Source organism: Trachurus trachurus, assembly GCF_905171665.1.
Source record: "Trachurus trachurus genome assembly, chromosome: 3".
NCBI classification, from domain to species: Eukaryota; Metazoa; Chordata; class Actinopteri; order Carangiformes; family Carangidae; genus Trachurus; species Trachurus trachurus.
In genome coordinates, this window is record NC_139893.1 from 4,487,101 (window position 1) to 4,512,817 (window position 25,717).

Sequence of the window (25,717 nt, forward strand, 5' to 3'; positions counted from 1 at the left end):
TGCTATGACTACAGGGATTATGGCAATGGGCCAATTTGCCAAAATGTTGAACTATCCCTTTAATGAAAAACAGACTTTTGAACCAAATAATCGATTTTCATGAATAGATAACTGGAGAAGTTACACAATGTCCCTTTAAAGCTGCAGCAGAATGAATATTGTGAGATTGTTTTTTGCATATTTACACACACAAACACACACACACACACACACACACACACACACAAAATACCTTTGGCGTCATCATTTGTGCGTCCAGCTGTGTTGTGTTTGCGGACGGAGCCCCTGTGTCCCGCAGCCCTGTGGTTGTCCAGATAAGTCAGATCCTCCAGTCGAGTGGAGCTGGTCGCTGCAGAGAGACACACAAACACACACACACACACACACACACACACACACACACACACACACACACACACACACACACACACACACACACACACACACACACACACACACACACAAACACACAAACGGGAGGAAACGGATCAAAAGTGTGAGAGAGAGCTGCAGGAAAATGTGCAAAGATACACATGCATACCACGCAAGTGTCAAATTCACTGCTCTAGTCAATTATTGTCTCCATGGAGACGGGAGACATAAACAGTTGTTGCTCTGGATGATAGACACCCGATGACCTTGAGGAAAGAAAAGAGGAAAAGAGAGAGAGAGAGGAGGAAGGAGAGGAAGAGGAAGAAGAGCAAAACACAATTCATGTGCCGCTCTGTAATCTGCAGCACAGACCTGCTGCGACGTCAAATCTGTGACAACTGCTGCAAAAACACACACACACACACACACACACACACAATCTGTCAGTCGTCAATAACCAAACAAAATGCACGAACAACAAGTCAAATAAGGAACGCGTCGAAGATACAGAAGAGCAAGAAAAACAACAGGGGAAGAGTTAGTTTCACTCCCACAATCGGCCCCGTCCATCCACCCACTCCCTCCACAGAGTGCAGCAGGTCAGCCTGACTTTACTTTCTGCAGTTTGCAAGACGTTTATTTAATGTCGAGTCTTTAGTCCATGGGTATTTTGGAAAAAAAAAACTTGGCTTTGGAATAATTAACTTGGATCCTAAGTTTGGGCTTCAATGTGTTAGGATGTCATGATGCAGAAAATCATCACAGACTGATAAAAGACTGAGAAAATAGAAATAAAAGTCCCGTGTGATGAAACGTACGGAGACTTATTAATCTTTGTGAGACATTTGTACACATTTGTAGTGTTGTTCACATTGTGGGAGGTGATGATTCATTTCTGAGCCTGAAGTCTGTTTTTTTTTTTTTTTCTTAATTTGTGTGTTTGCACTAATGTTTAGTGGATGAAATATTTTATGAATCTGTTTTTTTGGAGCTAAATATTATAGAAACAAAAAAACATACATCACAATAGTAAAGATAAATGGACGTGCATTTTATATAGAGAGAGTTTTTCTAGTCTCAAATTGCTCACACAACGCAACAACCTACATTTGTGCACATTTCTATCTCACTCATGCACACACAACCAGTTATCCAATTATCAGAATCAGAATCACATTTATGTGCAGACATACAAGGAATTTGACTCTGGTTTATCATCACTCACTTGTACATATTATATACTGTAAAAAGACATACAGAATGAGAACAGTAACAACTGAGCAATAACACAATACAACAACGAACACGTACAAGCAGAAATATAATTGAGTAAAGTGGCAGGTGGATTAAGGTGGTCAGTTGGTAGTGCAAATAAACAATGAGGTAGTGCAATGAGATAAATAATACATATACGTATATAAATATATATATATATGTGTGTGTAGGTTATTTACAGCAGGGTTGTATTGTAATATCTACAGTAGAGTTCAGTATTTTGGCCAATGACACTTGACTTCAACATGTGGATTCGAGGAGCCGGTAATCAAATCACCAACTTTCTGATTCACTCTACCTCCTGGGCCATAGAACACTATAATAATATGTCTTATAGTTCAGTACTAGCCCATAATAAAAGTAAATATATGTTACACATAAAGATAAATAGAGCTTCTTCAAGTCTCACATAACTACAAGTCACATTCACCCATTAATGCAGCACACCAACCTGCATTTGTGCACATTTCTAACTATCAATTATCATTCATGCACATATGATACATGAAGGTCAATAATGTCATACACTATGTGGACTTGGGGAGACAGGAATCAAACCATCGATCCTGGGCCGTGCAGTAATATAATAAACACAACACTAACAATATGTCTTACCACAGTTCAGCACTAAATCATAATAACTAGGTGTAAAAGCAGCTCATACTCAGATCAACACAAAACAAGTGGAGAAATGTTTCTGAGGTGATTCTGAATTTGTTGAAATTATGTCTTTTGTTTGTCTGTCTGTTGTTGTTGTTTTGGCAGTTTATGCCTATTTCTAATCTCTGACGGGTTTTTACCTGAGAGACACAACAAAGGTAGACAAAATAAAATAAGATCCAGAGTTAAAAGTTCTGTTCTTTTCTGCTTTTTTCTCTGCACATTTTAACTTCTACAGTCGCAGCTGTTATAGGAGTCATCTCTGGTCACCTCCTCATCGTATCTGTGGAGCAGCTGGCAGGAAAAAACCAGGTTAAGAACCTCCGTCCTCGTGGTTTACGAGTCCAGACGTGGCAGAAAACCAACAAACTAGATTACAGTCAGTGCAACCGGAGGAGTCGGTGCTTACTGACTGAGACTTCCTGGGTCGTCGTAATCACAGCGCTTCTCTGAATATTTAGGGTTTGTGCTGATTAATGTTTTTTTTGTGTGTGTGTGTGTGTGGCTGCTTGTAAGAAGGAGGGATAAATCTGCATTTAAATGATGTAATAGTAAATAGCATTAGCATTAAGATATTTAGTGTGCAGTCCTCAAAATTAGTCTGAGAGAAAAAATATTAATAGTGTGTTTGCAGTGCACACAGGGAGGCCCATCTCATCCATCCATTGCTTTAATATATGTATAATAATAATAATAATAAATGTAAAAAATCCTCTGTAAAATCTGTAAATCTGGCATCACTAACGTCACTAATCCCCTTAGAGCGGGATAAAAAAAAAAAAAAAGGCCTGAGTCACATTGCACTTGTTTATAAAATAGTGGCGGATGGACGAGTGGACGAGGAGGAAGTGCAGTGGCGGATGATGACCTCACAACACGACTATAATCACGTACTGTACATGTTAAACGCAGCCGCTGGTAATCTGAGGGAGAGGGAGCCGGCCGCGCCTCATCTCCGAGCCGGTTTCAGCTTAAAAAGCTTTAAAGCAGCAATTACTGTCCTGAAGATGCTGGAAGAAGCAGCAGCATCAACATCAACATCAATGACGATGTCCTTAAGCATCCAAATAATCAAACCAAAGTCTGCAGCAGAAACACGTGCATGAACATGAAATGAGCTCCAGTGACAGCGTCAATAATAAAAAACTGGACCAGATTTCCCTTCATCTTCATCAAGAACAGAAGGATGAAGATGAAGAGCGTTCTGAGAAACACTACAGCACCAACCAGCCGCTCAACACAGACTCAACATAATCTGATATATCTAGCAACTCTGCATGTGTCCATCATCCTACGACAGCAGATAGAGAGATAGAGAGAGTGGGTGAAGGCTGCTGCTGCTGCTGCTGCTGCTGCTGCACGAGGCCAGATCATATTAATAATAATGATGCACAGAATCAATCAATTACACCGTGAAATACAGTTTTAGGGGAACAAATATTGGAAATCCCTCCTTTTACAACAGGTGGAAGAAAGGTAGAAGAAGGTTGTCAGAGATGGAGGGAACTGAGAGCGGAGGACAAACTGTCTGCAGCAGAAACTGTGTGAAGGAGGTGTGGAGTGGGATGATGATGAGGAGGAGGAGGAGGAGGAGGAGGAGGAGGAAGAGGAAGGCTGGATGAAGGCAGCGTGGTTGGTCACATGACTGAGAGTAGGGATGTCACGATTATACATTTTCTTGGTACGATTATCGTCAGAGAAATAATCACGGTGTTACGATTATCACGATTATTATGCACTAATAAATTTCACAACACTATGAATGTGTAAAAATCAAATAGAGTCAAAATATAACTAGATTACTCATTGTTTACACAAAATATTTCAAGTATCTATTAATATATGACCAATATGGGGAAGCGTTTGAAATATTCAGGTCCTAAATTGTCATCTATACCAAATGTTTGCGTTTATTTTAATCGTTTTTTGTTTTGTTTTGCTTTTTTTTTAATTAAAAATGACACGCTAACATTTAAATTCCTATACCAATTCAATGTTACGTTAGATAAATGGACCAGTATCTGTGCATTTATTCTTTATTATTTTTGCGCACATCTGCCGATACGGTTCCAACAAAACATCATCTTTTTGGGAAAGTTACGGTATTTAGGAATCTTTACGATCAATTAATTGTGGTGTTTAATATCACGATTAATTGTGAAAACAAGTGATCGTGACATCCCTAACTGAGAGGTGAAAGAGTTAATGTGTGTGTGTGTTTGTGGTTTTCTTTGCAGATGGTTTGTCACAGGGACACGAGGACAGCCTGGACCACCCTGTCCGTCAGCACCTATCCCACGCTCACTCACTCACTCACTCACTCACTCACTCACTCACTCACTCACTCACTCACTCACTCACTCACTCACTCACTCACTCTGCTGCTGCTGCTTCTCTACCTTCATGTTCCTGCTGGTGACAGCGCGGCTTGATTATCAACACCACCACCCCTGTTGATCCTTCATCTCTTTAAAGGTCAAACTGTGCAGCCGCTGTCTGCCCCCCCCCCCCACCCCACCCCCCGAAGCCTCCAGCATCACCGTCCCCCCCCCACCCTTTAACAATCAAAACAATGATGAGAAACCCACCAAGCAAGCACCTTTTCAATGTTAAAGGGATAGTTCACATATACATTTAGTCAGATCCTCCTCTCACCATAATCCCTATAGTCATAGCAGTAGGTTCATCACCTTTAAAGGGACAACGAGGAGTTTTGGAAAAGCGAAGCGTTTTCACACTACATTTATGAGCCTCCGCTCACCGTGAAATTCTTTGACCGGTGCAAGACAGACTCATGTTTTCATTCATCAAGAATTAAAGTCAGAGGTTGGAAGACGATCACATACCGTCATAGTTCCCACCATAAACGGCGATTCGGCGGCGTTATTCTCATGACTCGCCACGAAACCGAAGGTAAAGAAACGCTGGTCGGCTCGCCCAGCATTTCCACCACCACTAATAATAACAAAATAACCATAGAGACAAAACCATATATTTATTGAAAATGGGCCCATTAACAAGTGTGGGTAGCGTAGATTCATCCACATTAATATGAGACTTTTTTATAACCAAATAGAAACTCCTCGTTGTCCCTTTAATTATTGGTGCAAGTTGTTTTGAGATCGGCGGGGCAGAGACGTGAGCTGCTCAAACTCAAACCCATCAAATACACAATCCAACAACTCCACAACGCTCTGGTGGACAAGTTGTGACCTGCACATTCACCACGCTATGAGATAATAACGTATAATTATATAACATTACGACACATGAAGCAAATTATCAGAACATCTTGTGCTTTTGAAATCCCTCCGCCCAGCAGCCGTGTCTGGAATGTAGTTCCGGCTGTATTTCCCTCTAAAACAACTCTGTCTCGTAATGTTACATGCGTGTCACAGCGTGGTGAATGTGCAGGTCACAACTTGTCCACCAGAGCGTTTTGGAGTTGTTGGATTGTGTATTTGATGAGTTTGATGAGGGACAGGGGACCTGGACCGTTCACCTCCATTGTGTTCACTGAGCAGCTCACGTCTCTGCCCCGCCGATCTCAAAACAACATGCACCGATAATTAAAGTGACTACGAGGAGTTTCGGAAAGCAAAGTGTTTTCACGCTACATTTCCCATGAGCCTCTGCTGCGCGCAGGGTGAAATTCTTGGACCGACGCAAGACGGACGAAAGCGAAAACATTTTTGAGAATGTTTTCATTACTCAAGAAAGAAAGTCTAGCCTAGCTTGGACTAGCGATCTGGCGGCGTTATTCCCATGACCCGCCGAGCAGCGTCCGGGAAACTGAAACTTGGAAATGCTGGGCGAGTCAACCACTAATAATAATATCAAAATAACTACAAAGACGAAACATTTATTTATCGAAAATGGACCCATTAACAAGTGTTGGTAACATAGATTCATCCACATTAATATGAGACTCTTTTATAACCAAAAGGTCTCTTTAAAAGTAATGAACCTACTGCTATGACTATAGGGATTATGGTGATATAGGAGAATTTGCCAAAATGTTGAACTATCTCTTTAAAGCCAGTAGAAATGCTGGAGCCAGGCTAAACTAAGCTAAGCTACCCATCTGCTGCCTGCGTTTAATGGACAGCTGTAAGAGTGGTATTAGTCATCTTATCTTAACTCCTCCAGAAAGACTTAACTTCAACTTGAAGACTTTAACTTGAGTTTAAAATCCTCCTTTGTGTCCTTACAGTGTCCCATTGTTGGGAATGCGATGCTCCAGTGCCCCTTTATAATCCACAGGCACCGGCCTGAGGCTTCACATCATTATAAAGTCCCTGAGTCTCTCTGAGCAGCTTCATGCTCTCACTCCTCCTCGGACTCTGGCTGATTTACATACAAGAAAAGAAACATATAGAAAACATTAAATGATTGATGCAGATGCTGCGAAGCTTAAAGGGATAGTTCAACATTTTGGCAAATTGGCCCATTGCCATAATCCCTATAGTCACAGCAGTAGGTTCGTTACCTTTAATTGTCGGTGCAAGCTATATTTAGAACGGCGGAGCTGAGCCGTGAGCTGCTCAGAGTTACGCTATGGAGGCTAAGGGGATTTCTTGGTTTTCCTCATCAAACTCATCAAATACACAATCCAACAACTCCACAACGCTCTGGTGGACAAGTTGTGACCTGCACATTCACCACGCTATGAGATAATAACACAACGTTACCAGACAGAGTTGTTTTAGAGGCAAATTCATGCAAAACCGCTGAAACCATTGCCTTCAGGAACAGTTTTTCATCAAGCAGTCTCTGCATTTCCCTCTAAAACAACTCGGTCTGGTAACGTTCTCTTATTATCTCATAGCGTGGTGAATGTGCAGGTCACAACTTGTCCACCAGAGCGTTGTGGAGTTGTTGGATTGTGTATTTGATGAGTTTGATGAGGGAAACCAAGAAGAAATCCCATGAGCCTCCGGTAGCGTAGCTCTGAGCAGCTCGCGGCTCTGCTCCGCTGCTCTAAAAATAGCTTGCACCGACAATTAAAGGTAATGAACCTACTGCTAAGACTATAGGGATTATGGCAATGGGCCAATTTGCCAAAATGTTGAACTATCCCTTTGAACCTCGGAATAACAGCAGTTGCTCTTTCATGCATGTTGGATTTATCTCAGGGAACCTCAGGGCTTCATCAATACATTTCCCTAACAGAGCGATTGTGTTAAATGTTTAACTACTGTATGGAGCAGATTTTCTTTTTTTTATTAAACCCAAAAGGCCGATTCTATAACGATAGTCTGGAGCAGAAAAAAAGCCGATATGGTTCATAGTACAGCTCAGTCCGAGTGAGCAGCAGAGTGATGCAACGACGCATTTTAAATCACAACAACCTATTTTTGACGACCACATCACATCGGCTGTGGAAAGCTGCACTTCCACAATGCAAGGGGGGCAGATTATTTTATATTTTAGTTTTTGCAGGCAGCGTTAATGTGGAGCAAAGTGTTTAAATATGAATGATCTCGGGTCACTGTGGTGCTAGTGCTACCCTGAACTTCTGTGAGGGAAATCTGCTGCAGTCTGAGCATGTGGAGGGTGAACAGACATCAGATGATTATAATCGTTAATATAGGCTACTACATATATATATAAAGAAAAGTCTTATCGATGCTGCTAACCTCCAGTCATTACAACCTTATCTGTCGTCTGCTCTGCCCTGATGATGACATTGCTGCTGGCAATCTGGGAGTATTTAAAATTGAATGTTATCTCATTGTTGTCCCTAATGTATGTCATGTTATATATATATATATATAGGCTACGGTTTCTGATCCTCCATTAACGTGGGGGGCTCCAGTGCTTTTTGTGGCTCGGTTTTTATTCGTCTTTATTCTGAATTTCATCAAGACGAGTGTGTAAATGAAAGCAGCAGCTGACAGAAGAAGAAACTGGCAGCCGTTACTGTGAATCCACTCCTCTGGGAATCTCTTCTTTTTTGCTCCCACCACCACCACAAATGAACTGACATCTAAGGGAAAGAAAAGGAGCCTTGTGTACGAGCAAAGATCGTGACTGGAGAGGGAGGGAGGGAGGGGAGGGAGGAGGGAAGGAAGGAGGGAGGGGAGGAGGAGGAGGAAGGGAGGGTGTTTTTATGACAACTGGAGGCCTCCTAGGACATTTAACTGGTTCTGCTGCTCACTGTGTGTATCCAGCTTTATCCAGAGGTATAAAGTAGAGCAGCGGCACGTGGTGCAGTGAAGTGAAGTTTACATGATTCATCCACCAATCACTGGGAAATGTCACGTCAACACCATCAAGTCGATCAATTTCAGTACATTCGAGTCAATATTTATCATCAGTGCGTTAATTAATCACTCCGAGGTCACAGCCGTCACTATCCATGTGCTCATTAACCTACTTCATCTGCAGTATAGAATATATATGATATAATAATACAGTCTAAAAATGGAAGAGCTACAGTAAAACAACATGTGTTTTTTTTAACAGAGGGGATTATTATGAGCTGGGCTTTTCTGTAATTTGGTGGAGAGAATTGACTTCCTGTTGGAAATATCACATGGTAATTAGAGGGATTTAAAAAAGTGCTGTCAGGTGGATTTTGTTCCATTTAGACAAAGCCGGGCTGCGACCCCGATGCTAAGCTAACGAGCTGCTGACGCTGCAAAGGGACGGGCTCGAGAGGGGAACCAACCAATCAATCACCGATCAATTATCAATTAACACGTCAAACTTCTCCATTAATCACAGTATATGCATACAGAGATGTGATATATGACCCAACATCAGCAGAGATAGATAGATAGATAGATAGATAGATAGATAGATAGATAGATAGATAGAACGATAGATAGAACGATAGATAGATAGATAGAACGATAGATAGATAGATAGATAGATAGATAGATAGATAGAACGATAGATAGAACGATAGATAGATAGATCGATAGATAGAACGATAGATAGAACGATAGATAGATAGAACGATAGATAGAACGATAGATAGATAGAACGATATCTATCTCTATCTATCTAAGCATACATAACATACATAAACATACTTATAAAGGCTACATATTAATATGCGTTATAATATATTAATGTATATGTAATACACATTTCACATACAATATTTTATACTGTATTTAATATATATATATATATATATATATATATATATATATATATATATATATATATATAGAGAGAGAGAGAGAGAGAGATATATAATACATAATGTATAAAAATGTAACACATCTACATTCATATATCCATATGTGTGGGTAACCAATGGACACACAAGAAAAAGGTAAATGTGAACGTACCGGCCACGGAGTTGGGCCGCGGCATCACCAGGGAGGAGGTGCTGTGGAGGTGGTGGGGGGGGAGGGGTCTCTTCGGGGCGGGTGGGGTCCGCGGCTCCATGATGTCCGTCCGGGGCAAGGCCTCGTCCGGTTGGCCGGGACACACCACATTGTCCCTGCTCGTCCCCCCCGCGTGGCGGTCCGTCGCTCCGGCGCCTTCATCTTTACTCAGGACCTCAGTGGAGGCGCAACGCTCCTCATTCTCCGAGGAACTGGTGGTGGTCGCTGGAAAAACCACAAAGGAAATACAATATAAGTAGATTATTACTTTGCATTTTCTTCAATATAATTCATCTAATTGTTTTATCCACCACACAACACGCTCAAAAAGTCATCAATCAACTACTGGTTTGTATTGTAGGCTACGACGTGATGTGGCCCCTCGGCCTTTTGTATTTAACTATAAATACAAACTCTATTTAGGGAGAAAAAAGTGTCCTATTTTAGGAGAATCAGACCCATAAGCAACAAAGACAGCAGTGTCCCAGTTTTGACAGGAGGGAGCTGAAGCCTTGAGGCTGAAGTGGCACAGGCGCTGTAGAGGAGGAAGTAGCTGTGGGGCAGGAGCAGGAGCAGGAGCAGGAGCACACACATTCGACAAGGACTCGATCCGCAAAACTTTAGTGATGCAGCATCTAAACTTCAGGAAGGTGTGGCACATCGTCATGTCCAGGGTTTCTGATAAGGTACAGTTTATTCATTAAATAGGCCACTGAGGGTTTTTTTTAGCCTTAGTGTTGTGTTTTTTTATACCTCTAGTGATGCATGGCTAAGCTTTTCTATTGGACATGCTTCACCTAGTGTGTAATAACCAATGTGAACTCATACAATATGTATATAGACAGGGCCGGCCCAAGCCTCCATGATGGGACCCTAAGCAAAATCTTTTATTTTGGTGCCCTCTATTACCATTGCCAATAATACTATTTCCTTTTTTGGTAACACTTTACTTGAATAGGTATTCATAAGATTGACATAAAACTGTCAGAACCATGACATAACAGCTGTCATAAACATCAATGAATACTTATGACAGCTGTCGTTAAGTGTCATTCGGTAAGTTATGTCACTTTTGATGCAAAGTTGACATTATTTGAGATGTCCTTGTTATGAGAACTTGACATAATTTTTAAAGTTTGGCCATTAGGTCTGCTATGACAGTTTAAATTGTCTTTATGTCAAGTTGTCAGAACAAAAACATCTCAAACAATGTCAACTTTGCATTAAACGTGACACTTAACGACAGCTGTCATAAGTATTCATTGATGTTTATACAACAGTTAGTTCCGACCGGTCCCAACCGAGCAATTTGATTGGACAACGAGACATTCCATAGTGCTGATATACAGTATAACAGCACTGGGACTTTTCACAGACATAATCACTCCGCTGTTCAGCTGGACAGAAGCTAAGTCAGAGCCACACTCCCCATACAGGAGCTGCCCCATCTCTCTGCTGCTGCTGCTGCTGTTGCTGCTGCTGCTGCTGCTGCTGCTACAGTTATAAACGGACGTGAACATTAAAACCTGGACCTGACCTGGTCCGTCTAATTGGCGATAAATCTCTACTAAACCCGGCTGGAAAAAAATCGCCGCGGGGGCAACTACGTTTTGACGGTGATGTGTTTTGATATTAGCGTTAGCTGTTGTTAGCCACGTAGCTCAGCTACTTAGCTTCAACTGTGTTTATATTGATTACATAGCAGATAAACACATGTAATACGGTATCGATAACGTCTCTGTGTCTTCACGCTGGTCCTGTTGCTCCGGTGCTAATCAGACACGGGCTCAGAACCAGAACCAGCACTGGAAGCAGCTCGGTGGAGAAGCTTGTAGCTAGTAGCAAGCTAGTTTAATGTTTATGTGTTGCCTGGCAACAGCCTTGTCTCCCTTCCAGTTGCGGAACTATTTCTGTTGGCGGAGCCAAATAAATGATTAAATAAACAAACAAATCATAATCTCTTGTAGTTTATTACTGTTTTAAAATGCGCTAGTAGCACTGTTGTATAAAAGCAATATCACACGAGAGGGAGTGCTGTTGTACTGTGTATCAGCACGGTGTGATTATCTGCGGCACTCGGCCTGCGGCCTCGTGCCTACGACCGAATCACAGCCGTGCTGATATACAGTACAACAGCACTCCCTCTCGTGTGATATTGCTTAATTATGACAGCTGTTATGTCATGGTTATGACAGTGTTATGTCAATCTTATGAATACCTATTCAAGTAAAGTGTTACCCATTTTTCTAATCTGTCATTATGAATCATCATATCCTGGCAGGTTTTTACCCATCTATGGTTTTTATTCTGAAATGGCACCAAATTCAGCTAAAAGTGCAGCCTGCGGTTGATTTACATTTAGTATTTATAAATTGATATAGTACTGGGATACTGAATGTCACCTAAAGGTCGACCAAAAGTAACAAAATAAACCAACAGACATTTGCATTTACTAATAAATATATATAAAGGTTGTAGGATACAAGGAAAGTTTTCTCCTCGGCTTACAGCAGAGCAGAGTGACTGACAGACCCGTGTTTCAGACCAAACACTCTATATAAGTGATTGCTGTCGGAAGATAGAACTATTTAAGACTTATATTAAAGGGACAACGAGGAGTTTCTCCAGCGGCAGAACGAAAAATTCTGCGACAATAAAAAAGTCTCATATTAATGTGGATGAATCTACGTTACCCACACTTGTTAATGGGCCCATTTTCCATAAATATATCGTTTTGTCTCTATTGTTATTATGTTATTATAAGTGGTGGCGGAAACGCTGGGAGAGCCGACTACCGAATCGCGGTTTAAGGTCAGAACTACGACGGTATCTGATCGTCTTCGAACCTCTGACTTTAATTCTTGATGAATGAAAACATGAGTCTGTCTTGCGCCGGTCAAAGAATTTCACGGTGTGCGCGGAGGCTCATAAATGTAGTGTGAAAACGCTTTGCTTTTCCAAAACTCCTCATTGTCCCTTTAACACAAACATTCCGCTTACTTCTGTTTTAAGCAAAAAAACCCCGGAAAAAACGGCTTACGTTTTTGACAGCTTTCCTATTGGACATGCTTCACCTTGTGTGTAATAACCAATGTGAACCCATACAATATGTATAGACCTCATTTGACCAGAGGACACACAACAACACAACAGCAGCAGCAGCAGCAGCAGCAGCTCTCACCTATGATCCCACTGTCCTTGCTCTCCAGAGTGGAGGTGGGGCTTTGGGAAGGAGGCCCAGGGCTGCTCCCAGTGATAGGTCCAGATCCAGGACCAAGACCAGGACCAGTACCGGGGTGAGCGACGGGGCTGCAGAGCGTCCCACTGGGGCTGGGGCTGGAGCTGCAGTGCGGTGAGGGAAGGCCTAAGGGCAAAGGCTGCGGCGGCAAAGACTGGCCTCCAGCGCCGGTGCTCAGCGTGGACGAGGGGCTCTCTGAACAGGGGGAGGCGGTGCTGCAGGTCAGAGTGGAGCTGGGACTCCCCCCCTGGGCCGAGGTGTCGCTCTGGGAAAAAGAAAAGAAAAGAAAAGGGGAGGGGAGGAAGGGAGGACTAAGTGGATAAAGTTGTTGTTGTAGTGTTTATTTCACACCAGACCACAGCAACCAACCAGACTGTACACATCAAACATCTGTTGTTTAAACTTTCTTTTAAACTCACTTAGGCTTTTACTATTTCTAATGTTTTCGGCCAAACTATTCCACATAATTACTCCACAAATGAGCAAAGAACGTGAAATGAAAGATATATAAAACAGCATATTAAAAAGTAGAACAACAACTAGGCTACAACAAAAAAAACAAAAGCAAATGATAAAGCAAATGTGCAGGAGAAACCAAAAAAAACAAACCCTAAGGGCTTGTCAAGTGTTCCTCCTAAAGATAAACATTCAACATACATTTAATTTAATTTAATGTGAAGAACAACATGAAACAATTAGAAAAGAGAGAGAGGGAGAGAAAAGCAATATTATTGTGTGGTGATATAAAGAAAATATGTGGGTTATGCATTGCTCAACTGGGCCAATGCTGGAAAATGAATTATTTGTTTCTTAAATGAATTTATGCTTGTGCAGTTTTTTCTAAGGTGAACTGGTAATGAATTCCAAAAGTGCGGACCTCTAAATCTAATTGAGAACTGAGAGAAAGTAGACTTGAAAAAAAGTGGGATGAAGAGTATTTGCTAGTGTTGAAATTATGAATCTGGCAATTGAACTGAAATACAGTTTGGAAACAGATCGGAAGTAACTTGATAAACAAAAATACATATTTGAAAAGTACTTACAGCAAAAATAGGAAGAATATACTCAGGGATTGAAACAGGGGTGTGGATCTAGTGAGTCTGTTAGAAAATGTTTTCATTTTGATGAATCGTTTTTGTAAAGTGAGAATACAGTTGAGGGAGCTCTTGTAAGTACTTGCCCGAATAATATATTACAATAAGATGTGTGTAAGATGATGTGTATGAAGACAGTGTGTGGCATCCCTCTGTTTTAAATACGGAGTAAACTCACAGCGTCATTTGTGACCTTTTCAAAACACACGACTCCACCGTGCATGTGTACGAGTTTGTGCAACTAAAGGGAGTAATTTCAGTTGTTTTCTTCTTACTCTTCCTGTCATTTTACCCAGTTTTGCGTCAACTGTAACAGTCATCGTACACTCAGTCTTCTTCTACTTCTCCTCCTGCTGATTTCACAAAGACTAAAATAAACCCGTGTCTGTCACAGGTGTATTGTTGAGTATAATAGAAACTTGGATGGAAGTGTCGTCCATCTGTGTGTTACTATGGGAAAAAGGACGAGTGTTTTGTGTTTGTGTTTTGGATTGAAACTTGGAACGACCGTGTGGTAAAGCTCCAGAGTAAAGCAAAGAGAACACAAAGTGAATTTGAACACCACATTTCATTATGGTGTTAAAAAAAAACAACACACACATACACACACACAAACACACACACACGGAGAGATAAGAGCCAGGCTGAGAAATGATGACATTATTCTTCAAGCTCCATCTCAGTAGTGTCATATTTAGTGATAAAGGGCCTTTTAATTCCACGTTTTAAGAAGAAACACACGGCATATTCAATATACTGGAACCTACTGGTGCTATAAATCATGTTTCATTCAGGTTATTACAGCAGCAGCTTATAATATTAGACTGTCAGAGAGGTCCTGGTTTCATTCTCTGGTCTTTTTTAGCAGCTGTGATTCATGTTTGAGTCCGTTTCCATTATGTTTTCTATAAATTGCTGCAGAAAATTAATATTTTGTTATATTTAGAGGTAGTGAAATGCTCAGATGAGATCAGAGGATAAGGTGTTTTTTGTTAATAAATACATATATTACTTTAAAATTCCTTATCCGTGTAGTTTAAATCACGTGCATCTCAGGTCTCTTCATTACTGATGCAACGTTTCTGCAACACACACACACACATGCACACACACAGAGAGACTGTATAGGGAGACGAGGCAGCAGAGTGGAAACGGCTCACTGTTATTCCCTTTATACAGAGCCTCATCTATCTTAGCCAGGACAACCCACATTCCTCATATGAACCTCGTCGCTATCTCTGTGAAACGGACTGAATCTGGAGCTCAGGTGGTGGAGGAATGAGGCTGAGAAAATGGGCCAAGGCTGAGCAAATGCAAAGCAAAGGCACCGACCGAGATGGAGACACATAACAGCAGCACATACAGTACGATCGCTCCTCTTATAGTTTATATATACATGAGAGAGAGAGAGAGAGAGAGAGAGAAAGAGGAGGTCCAGCTGACAGCGTGGATGGAGAGAAATGGAGCCATTGGATGTGGAAGCATAGCAACACATTACAATTACAATACTGCTTCCAGATACATATCGATTTTTTTTTTTTTTTCCAAGAGGGAATTTGAATCAAGCTGTATTTAAAAACCCTGCGCCTCCTGCAACACAGCTGCATTTTAAAATAACAGGCAACAAACAAATCCACAGGACGTGATATGAAAATGTCAGTTTCCATTATGTTTTCTTTAAATTGCTGCAGACAGTTATGATTTAGAGACAGCGAAATGCTCAGATGAGATCAGAGGAGAGTGATTTTTGTTAATAAATACATAATTCTATATTACTTTAAATAACAGGCAACAAACAAATCCACAGGGCGTGATATGGAAATTCAGATCCTTTTTAGTGGACACATGACATGAGGGGTTAAAAAAATGTTTCATTAACTATATCTATTGCTTTTTTTATGTGACATGACAGCACAGAGAGCCCCCCCCCCCCATTAAGAATCAATATTACACCGCCGCCGGCTGTGTTGCCCCTACCTTCTTTTCCCTCCTGTCCTCCATAGGAGAGCTAGCAGTGCCAGGCGTTGCTTCTCCCAATAAGAAGCATAGTCTGGTCATCAGTTCCTGGGTAGAAAGGGAGGAGCCCAGCTGGGGCTCCACGTGGAGGTCTGGAACAAGACACACACACACACACACATTCAGGACACACGGATTAATAAGATAATAAGAAGCAAATGGAAGACATGGTTTCAGCTTCGGCAAAGATTCCCACTGAGCAGAAGAAGCAAGAAGAAGTAGAAGACATGCATGCATCCACAGGTCAACATGCAGCTGTCCTGCACAGACAGTGGCTTTCCAGTTCCTGTTCCTGCAGTGAGAGGCAGCGAGAGGTTGTGTGAGGTTGTGTGAGGTTGTGTGAGGTTGTGCGAGGTTGTGAGTTTTGCCTATGTGCACACACACGCCTGCCAGGTGCTCTCGCTTAAGAGACGGGTGGTGAATTTCAATGAGCTTTGGTGTGGAGTGGAGAAGAGAAGAGAAGAGAAGAGAAGAGAAGAGAAGAGGAGAGAAGAGAAGAGGAGAGAAGAGAAGAGAAGAGAAGAGAAGAGAAGGAGCGCTTTTCGTTCTTTCCCCTCTTAGCTGCTCCTTGGACAGATTGGCTGACACAGGCCATGTGCTGCATTCATTCATCACTGTTTTAAAGGCTCCCTGATGCTTTGACCTCCAACCCCCCCAGCTCCTCCACCACCACCACCACCACCACCACGCCCGCCTCTGCAGAGTCAGAGTGAGGCTTTTTTCTTTTTTTTAAAGGCACATTGTGTAACTTCTCCTGTTATCTATTCACGAAAATCGATTATTTCGTTCAAAAGTCTGTTTTTCATTAATCAGTAATCAGTAATCCCCCCCATCAACAAACAGAAGTGTTCCGGTAAGCTCTGAATTTGCCGTTCATATCATTCACATAGAGAGCCGAAGCGGAAGCAGGAAGTAACGGTCGCCATGGGACCTCAATTCGGAAAAAGTCTCCATGTAAGTGAACGGGAGTCAAAGTTTTATTTCGTGATCCAATTCAATTGTGCCATGAAAAAATAAAAATAAAGAATCCGTAACCAGAAAGACTACAGGTGGCATAGGTGACGTCACACACCACATGCCGCCCTTTCCCGTGTCAGTTGGTGACACATTTTTTGTGGGACACCACCAGATCTGTAGTCTGTGGAGCGTCTTCACACAAAATACATTCTTCCGTTGCCGTTTTACGATAAACTGCTGATTTCTCAGCATGAAACGTGATGTTTTAAACAGGTAGAGGTAATATTTTTTTCTCATAGCACAATTCAATCGGATCACGAAATAAAATTTTGACTCCCGTTCACTCACATGGAGACTTTTTCCGAATTGAGGTCCCATGGCGACGTTACTTCCTGCTTCCGCTTCGGCTCTCTACAGTATCTACATGGAGCGGGTAAGCTCGGTGCTGGCTGCCATGTTGTCGTGTCGCCATGTTTTTTTAACGTTCGGTGGCAGCGTGACGGTAGGGAACCACGGAAACTCAGCGGAGACACCGGAGCTGTCGGCTCAGGTGGAGGTGGCGTCTGTGAAAAGTCACCGCGGTAACGCAGTGAGGAGGAATGGAGCGTTACACTGATGCTGCATTCACCTGCAGTCGGGCAGACGGCCGTCACTAACAAACCAGATGTCATTTTAGTCACAGAAGTCCAGAGAAAGCCGGTAAAACGTGGGTCAGGTAAACAATACCACATTGCCATGACAACATATTGTCACGTGCATTGTTTTGCAGCGGCTGTCGTCCGTCTGCCGTCTGCCCAATTTCACATGAATGCATGCAGCATGAAAAATACGATTGAGTTGCTTGCGATATACAACGGCAGAAGTAATCACAGAAGTCGAGAGAAAGCCGGTAAAACTACGACATCGCCATTGTCACGTGTATTGTTTCGCTTCGTGCTGATGGACCACTTGTTTACATAGAGGCTTGTTTATGCCGTTAACGTGCAGCCGCGGCTGTCGTCCGTCTGCCCACTGCCCAATTTCACGTGAATGCAGCATGAAAAATACATAGATTGAGTTGCTTGCGATATACAACCGCAACGCTACTGTAGATGGGAGTAATTCCTACACAATGTACCTTTAATTAAACAAAACAGTTTTCTGAAATGTCTCTCTCTCAGCAGAACGTTCCCTTCCTTCCTTCTCACGCCCCAACAACAACCTATAATCTATGTGCTGTTATCGGCTGCTGAGTAACGTGCATATTGAGCTGGCACCACCAGGCAACAGGATGACAGGACATCACGGATTACAGGAACAGCTCACTCCTCCTCACAAACATCTTTTGCGTTTTAGACATCACATTCATTTTGTGCCCTCTCTCTCTCTCTCTCTCTGCTGATTCTATCTCCTCTCCTCCACTCAGAGATACTGCATCACATCGTTCCTCTATGTGCATCCTACAAACACGAGTCGAGCTCTGCTTTTGAGACCAACAAAAACCAAGGTCAGTTTTCAAGAGGGCAGCCTTGTCACTTTTGTTCCATCAGGTGTCCTTGTTAAAGCGCCTCTGTCAACACTCTTTTCACTTCTCCTTCTTCTCCTTCTTTTTTCAAGCTAGAAAAGCAGCTGGGGCTTTTTTTAGGGGGGAGGAGGAGGAAGGGTGTGTGTGTGTGTGTGTTTCAAGAGAGAGCAAAAACTTTGCATTTACTCAGCAGAGCACCGAGATCCAATCTGGAGTAACATGAGGACACACTGAATGCAATGTCCAGTACTATTCATCAAACCACCTAGCAGTTGCCATTGGAAACGGGAAGCTGGCGGAGGTGTCCCTGGCAACCGATGGCGATGGAAGATGCTTCATAAAACAAAATCTGCCTTTAGCCTATAAGGGCGGTCAGAAACACAACATTTACTGCTTTAATTTTAAGAATAATAACATTAATAATCGCCACAACAACTGGAAAGTCTGAGGAGAAAGTGTCGTGAAAGAAAATAATCAATACACAGACACACAAACATAAAACACACACAACATCTGACAACTTAACACAACCTTTTAGATAAATAAAAAAACACACAAACATCCACAGATCTCCAGCAGCAGCATCCACTCTCCCCTTCCTTCACCTCACCTCATTCATTCATTTCCTTCTCATTCAGCTTCACTTCAACGAAAATCAATACCTGGGAAAAACTCCCCCCCGACACCGGCACGATGCTGAACACACTCCCCCCCACTCACTCACACACACACACACCCCACTCCCACCCCCCGGTTCGTTCTCACCTCTGTGGTCTGTCTTGCCACGGCACGAGGCGAAGACAAGAGGTTCTCTCGCGCTGGAAGAGCCGTCCACATACTCCAGCTTCTTTACCCGTCCTTCTTCGGCCACAGCGAAGAGCGAGGGAGGGAGACCGGAGAGAAAGAGAGAGGGAGGGGGAGGGATTGAGGGTGGAGAAAGGGAGGGATATGAAAGAAAGTGAGAGAGAGAGAGGGAGAGGGGGAGAGAGAGATTAAGCCTCCCCAGATGAGATCTGTGGTGCAGAATTTGAATTGTGTCCCAGGAGGATGAAGCCGTATGTACAGAGTGTGAGGCGGCGTTGTGCATGCAAACAGTGCAATATTCACTGTACCGTGGGTGTTTATCTATAATGTATTAACACTGCTAATGTGTATGTATGTGTGTGTTTGTGTGTGTGAGAGAGAGAGAGATAGATAGATGGCAGGGACAGCGGTTCACTCACATTGATGTGTGTATGTGTGTGTGTGTGTGTGTGTGGGTGTGTCTCAATTTATGCAGGAACATCTGACGGCTCCTGGAAGCTCAGATTCATCAGGACCGGATCATTCACACAGAAGAGATCCACATTTTTAGACTCAAGGTTATTCTGTGTTTTCAATGATGCAGGTGGACGGAGCCTAGAAACACTGCAGCTCACACTGTGCTTTTATACACAACCAACCAACCAACCAACCAACCAACCAACCAACCAACCAACCAACCAACCAACCAACCAACCAGGGGAAGTGTACATCCATGCATGACACTATATATATATATTTTTTTTATTTGACGTAGTTTTTGGTTTTTTCTGGTCATGTAGCTTCAGTGTAGCAGGAAAAAAAACAAAAAAACAAGGTTGTGCTGCATGCAGTGAAATGTTAGAGCACCTTTTTGTGAATGACTGCAGGACACTGCCACCTAGTGTTTCCTCACAGGTGAGGCACCTTCAGGTGAACATGGGAGTGTGTTTTCTCATCCTCCAACAATTACAAGACTTAGTGCAATTAGAAATAACCTAAAAGCTTCCCTTAATAAGGGTTAAATATGAAATATATTATAAATTAACTTACTATATGGGTTGTTATGTTTTTTGTTGATGTAATAAAGGGTGTAGCTGATGGTGTAGGTGACTGGAAGTGACAGACCGTCTAACTTTCCAATTATGAAAAGTGTTGATTGGAATCTAAGTATAGATTTAGTTTTGTAAATGTGTGATGAGAGTAAGAGAGAGTATGTGCTGTTCATCTAAGCTCTATTGTGCATTTCATGATTTGGCGCTCTTGTTCCCTGCTTTTGCTAGTTTATTTTGTCTATTTTAAAAAATATTATTATACCAGATCTTATCATTTTTATATCAACGATCTTAATATTGTTATCTGTCTGTCTCTTACCTGCCGAGGGACTACAGGTGGAAATTAGCAAATGTTGCTACAACCTGGCTTAAGGCATCTTCTCTTGTCTCAGAAGATTAATGTTTTTGTGCATTGTCCCTGTTTTAAATAAATAAATTCCTATCCTATCCTCTCCTATCATCATATTGTATCGTACTGTACACTTTCACGAAAGGAACAAATGAAGAATTAATGAATTAATCCCTGACGCACTAAGTAAACCATAGAAACATCTGAATGTGATCTAACTTATTTTAAACATAATCCAAAAAAGATTTTAGGTCACTGAAGTCGCCCTTCATTCAAAAATACGGTTTTTACTAATTGCTGCTTTATTTGGATGTTTAAATGGTTTAAGACACAAGAGGCAGGTTTCAAACGCACCTGTTTTGTGACGTCACAACTAGTTTGGGGACAAATCGTGGTCCAGTGATGTGAAACTTACACATCCTGGTGCACTGACAACATAAATAACAATATATTGATATAGAACTAAGTATCTGAAATGTCTGTGAAGCCTTTTTGCCACTGTGATTATTCCACAGTCGACACAGAAGTGAAAATGTCTCGTGACGTCGACGGCTGCGGCTTCATGCAGGAATCAAATCAAACATTTCAGACTGTTGACGCCCCAGTTCACTGCTGTTTGTGGATATAACACAATCTGACACCGTGACGCAGATATAACTGTTTATTTCAGCAGAGATGGTTTGATCCCGACTTTTTAGTTTTTAGTTTTTGTAATTTTTTAACATGTAAAAACATTGACCTACCTAATTGGGGTTCCTTGCCTTAAGGTTTCTTGTTCAATCATTTACTCTGACAATCTGTCACATGTTTCGTGGCCCTGAGGACACTGAGTCTGTATGCTCTTGTATTTGCTGTCACATGTATGGAACAGCTGAACGCACAGAAGCTCTCTGCTAATCAAGGCAAAACCCATGAAAGCGTTCTGCTATTTTCTGCAGCTACATGCTCCCTGATGCACAAGCTCGTTACCATGCTCAGTCGTTCATATATTCAAACCGTGCTTTGCTTCTGTGTCTAATTGTTTTTTTTTTTTTTTTTTTTTGCATTTCTTTTTTAAAGGGACATCGTGTAACTTCTCCTGTTCACGAAAATCGATTATTTGGTTCAAAAGTCTGTTTTTCATTAACCAGTAATCCCCCCCATCAACAAAGTGAAGTGTTCCTTTCAGCTCTGAATTAGCCGTTCATATCATTCATATCTACATGGAGCGGGTAAGCTCGGTGCTGGCTGGAGCGTTACACTGATGCTGCATTCACCTGCAGTCGGGCAGACGGCCGTAGGTAACAAACCAGATGTCATTTTAGTCACAGAAGTCCAGAGAAAGCCGGTAAAACATGCACTCCTGCACTTTAGCACTTGTCACTTTGGCCCGGCACCTCTGCACTTTTGCACTTTATCTCTCAGAAACTCTTTTGGTCCCCCTACCAATGGAAGTGTTGTCAAAATGTCAATGTTTTATTTCGTTAAAGTTGTGTGTTCGGATGGAAACTAGCACTAGCTGCTACAATCCGGCACATTTACATGTTTTTATATGTCCATTAATGTGCATTGTCCCACCCAAATAAACCAATAAATAAATAAATAAATAAAACGTGGGTCAGGTAAACCAAACAAAACACGTGACAACATATTGTCACGTGTTTTGTTTTGCCTCGTGCTGCGGCTGTCGTCCGTCTGCCATCTGCCCAATTTCACGTGAATGCAGCATGAAAAAAACGATTGAGCTGCTTGCGATATATTCTACAACCGCAACGCTAGATCATGGGAGTTAATTCCTATAGACAATGCACCTTTAAACTCACCTGGAAACTTGACGCAGGACTGGGAGGGGGCTATGTTGGGCTGCCGTGGGGGGAGAAGAGGCGAGGACGGTAAAGAGATGGACACACCCTTGGTCAGTCTCTTCAGTTTGTCGGCGTGGCCGCTGTCGTGTTCCCTGTGGTGTCGGACGCGCCCGCCGCCGCCGCCACCGCCGCCGGTCCTCTGCAAGGTGCTGTGGGTGTACACCTCGCCGCCTGCAGCAGCATGGGGGAGAGAGAGGTCAGAGCAGGACGGGTGTTCAGGTTAAAGAGGCCGAGACTTAAATTTACTCTAAAGCAGAAGTGAGTGATATATTTGTGTTAATATAAGTCTTAAATAGTTATATCTTCCGACAGCAATCACTTACATAGAGTGTTTGGTCTGAAACACGGGTCTCTCAGTCCCTCTGCTCTGCTCTGAGTCGAGGAGAAAACATTTATCGTATCCTAAAGTTTTTATCCAATGAGGAGAGAGAACGGCATGCAGGGCTGTGTGTGCAGCCAAGGGACGCCGTGAATGTGGTGACGTAGGGACGAGGACTGTTATGGTGCATTCAAGGAAACTCGTATTTTTCCGACCGTGAAGTCGTACCAGTTCGATCTGGTATGAGTTCACGGGTAGGAAGTTACGAGTGGCCGTTGTAGTGACTTTCACAGGTAAAACAGGTCGGAAAAACACGAGTGGGTTGCCTGGAACGCTACAAAGTCGTAAGTTGTGACTTGAAGCTGTAATTTACGGTTTCAAAAGCCTGCCTGGAACGCAGCATTAGCCAAAACGACCGGATCGCTTACTTCTGCTTTAAGTAAAAGTAAGAGTAAGAGTAAGAGTACATTTCTTATTTTTCACATCAATGAATTACTATAATTTTTTCTAAATTAATTTAAGGACCCTCATGTTTCTGAGAACTTTGGCGGTATCCTTATGGGGAGGGATGACGACGTATTTCCACTTATACGTAGATCCCAGTGGAGAGCTGCACTGTGATAGGTTTCCTTCTTTGACAAAGTACTTTTCAGCCCTCCTAGAAATTAACTTGAGTAAAAGTAAAAGTATTTGTCTTGTAAATGTATTCAAGTAAGAGTAATAAGTACCGAAGAAATCTAATACTCTAGTAAAGTACAAATCCTAGTAAATTTACTCCCTTTATAACATGTCACACACACAGAGGGAAGTAAAATATGCCTCCCATACGGCTGAGAGACAGAGCGAACATATCTTGTCTTGGAGGCATATTGCTGAATGAGGTAATGGAAAGTTGGCAATGCCAGAACATCTATTTAAAGGAAATGGGATCAGATCACTCTCAATAATGAGGCTGTAGTGTACTACACTTCATCATTTTTCAATTCAACACTTCAATCACCCCACATCGTGTCCACGTTTACCGCAGCAGACACGATGATGCTGCTGCATGTGTCTTTAAATAAACACCATGCATGCAGACCTCGCTGTATATAGGTTACACCTCTCAGAGGTCGGTCCACCAGGACTCACAATTTTCACTAAAGATTCACAAATGCACGTTGCATCTACTTTTACACAACTCTGACAGGACTGCTGCCTCTCCAAGGTGTCAGAGGAACCTCAGCTGAAGTTGAATCTTTTCTTTTTCCAAGAGAAAAGTGAAGAGGAAGTCTCTCTATCTCTGTGTCTCTCTCTGATTGCCAATGATCACACCAGCACCAATGCACTGTAAACACACCATATCATTTTTAATGAGACTCACACACACACACACACAGCTCTCTATCTTCCTCTTTCTCGCTATACCCAGAGCAGCACATTATGAAATATTAATGAGCAACATGGTTTGCTCTAATACTGAGCTCTGCTTATGATGATCATCTATCTCATCTCCACACTGCGCAGTCTGAGAGAGAGATCTCTCCTCTGCTGCAGCAAGTTGACAAGTTCATCCTGTGGAAAAAAAAACCTTCAGCTTCTTCACATGCAGCAGACGTGAAGCTCACAGGTTAATAACACACAGCCACATAAAAAATAAAACAAACCATTCATAAATTCCTCTGAAATCCAGTGTGTGTGCATGTGTGTGTGTGTGTGTGTGTGTTTTTTTTAGTAGGTCAGGATGTTTGCCTAACCTACTCTAACTTCGCCTGACACACTTTAAACGCAAGCAGCGGGACACCGTGTGAAGGACAGAACACACTGATGAATTAGGCTAATTGAAATGGCTCTACTTATCTCACCCAAGAGGAGAGAACCTGAATATTGTCATGAAACAATGCAAGAGCTGCTGCTGCTGGTGTATGTGTGTGTGTGCAATGCATCATATCTGCATCTTAACATACTGTAAAGCTGTGATCAAGGACAAGAAAATATATTATATAGGCTTATAATAATATGATAATTAAAAAAAAAACAGTGATTAAATGGCATTAAGCAGGCAAGACATAGGCTATACATCACACACAGCCAGAGGTGCAGTGCTGGGGCCACCATGCTGCAGTCACAGTTTGGTTACACAGGTGTTGTTCTCTTCTCACCTGGATGCCTCTGGTTCTTCTTTTCTCCACGCTTCCCTCCTCCCTTGTTTCCAAACACCGCTCTGAACATCGCTGCGCTGTTGCGTCACCGTCTACCGCCTGTGGAAGAGTCAGACCATATAAGCAAAATGTTCATTTGAATTAAAAAAGAGCACATTATTTCAGGCAACATTACCCTTAACTGTTAGTACTGAAGCTGCAGTTTTTTTTTTTTTTTTAGAGCATAAATAACAATCAGTAATTTTCTTTACATAACCATTAGTGCAGTTGAGGGTGTTCTCACTTAAAAACCACGTCGTGTGGAAATTAAAAACAAGAGTTACCTGTTCTTAAGTCTCCTTTGATGATCGCATTTCCTTCTCATAAATCCACGGGGCGCCGCCGACGGAGGAGGAACATTTAAACTGGAGGAGTCCAATTAAGAAGTGAAGTGCTGCGTCTCCTCCTCAGTCAAGTCACAGAGAGGGAGAGTGAGGGAGGGAGACGCGGTTGCGCGCGTCGTGCACATGCATGTGATGTGTCTCATTTGATGCAGCCTTACCCTGTATTAATTAGCCCATTACATCAATAACTGATTTAGAAAGGAAATGTGTATTTTATTTTTCTTATCGTAATGATGTTGTTTCTTTGACTCTACAAAGTCACACATTGGGTAAAGGAGAGATTTATAGTGGTTTGATTATTTAAATAAATAAAACGGATGATTTCAGCCCTGAAGAAATGTTTATTAGATCTCTGAATAGAACAAATTTGTGCATGTAGCTATATAT

The 25,717-nt window shown here is 42.1% G+C and overlaps 1 protein-coding gene across 1 annotated transcript in view; it reads right to left on the minus strand.

Moving 5' to 3' along the window:
* Positions 1 to 25,017, minus strand: part of LOC311004515 (protein TANC1-like) — a gene marked incomplete at both ends in the record, with an annotated part of 62,549 nt that extends 37,532 nt beyond the window's left edge. Inside the window, 7 exons of the mRNA XM_083996618.1 lie at positions 233 to 349; positions 9,612 to 9,875; positions 12,832 to 13,153; positions 15,960 to 16,090; positions 19,225 to 19,317; positions 22,446 to 22,658; positions 24,948 to 25,017. Coding sequence (XP_083852744.1) covers positions 233 to 349; positions 9,612 to 9,875; positions 12,832 to 13,153; positions 15,960 to 16,090; positions 19,225 to 19,317; positions 22,446 to 22,658; positions 24,948 to 25,017 — 1,210 coding nt within the window. The remainder of the gene's footprint in view (positions 1 to 232; positions 350 to 9,611; positions 9,876 to 12,831; positions 13,154 to 15,959; positions 16,091 to 19,224; positions 19,318 to 22,445; positions 22,659 to 24,947) is intronic.
* Positions 25,018 to 25,717: the final 700 nt, after the last annotated feature.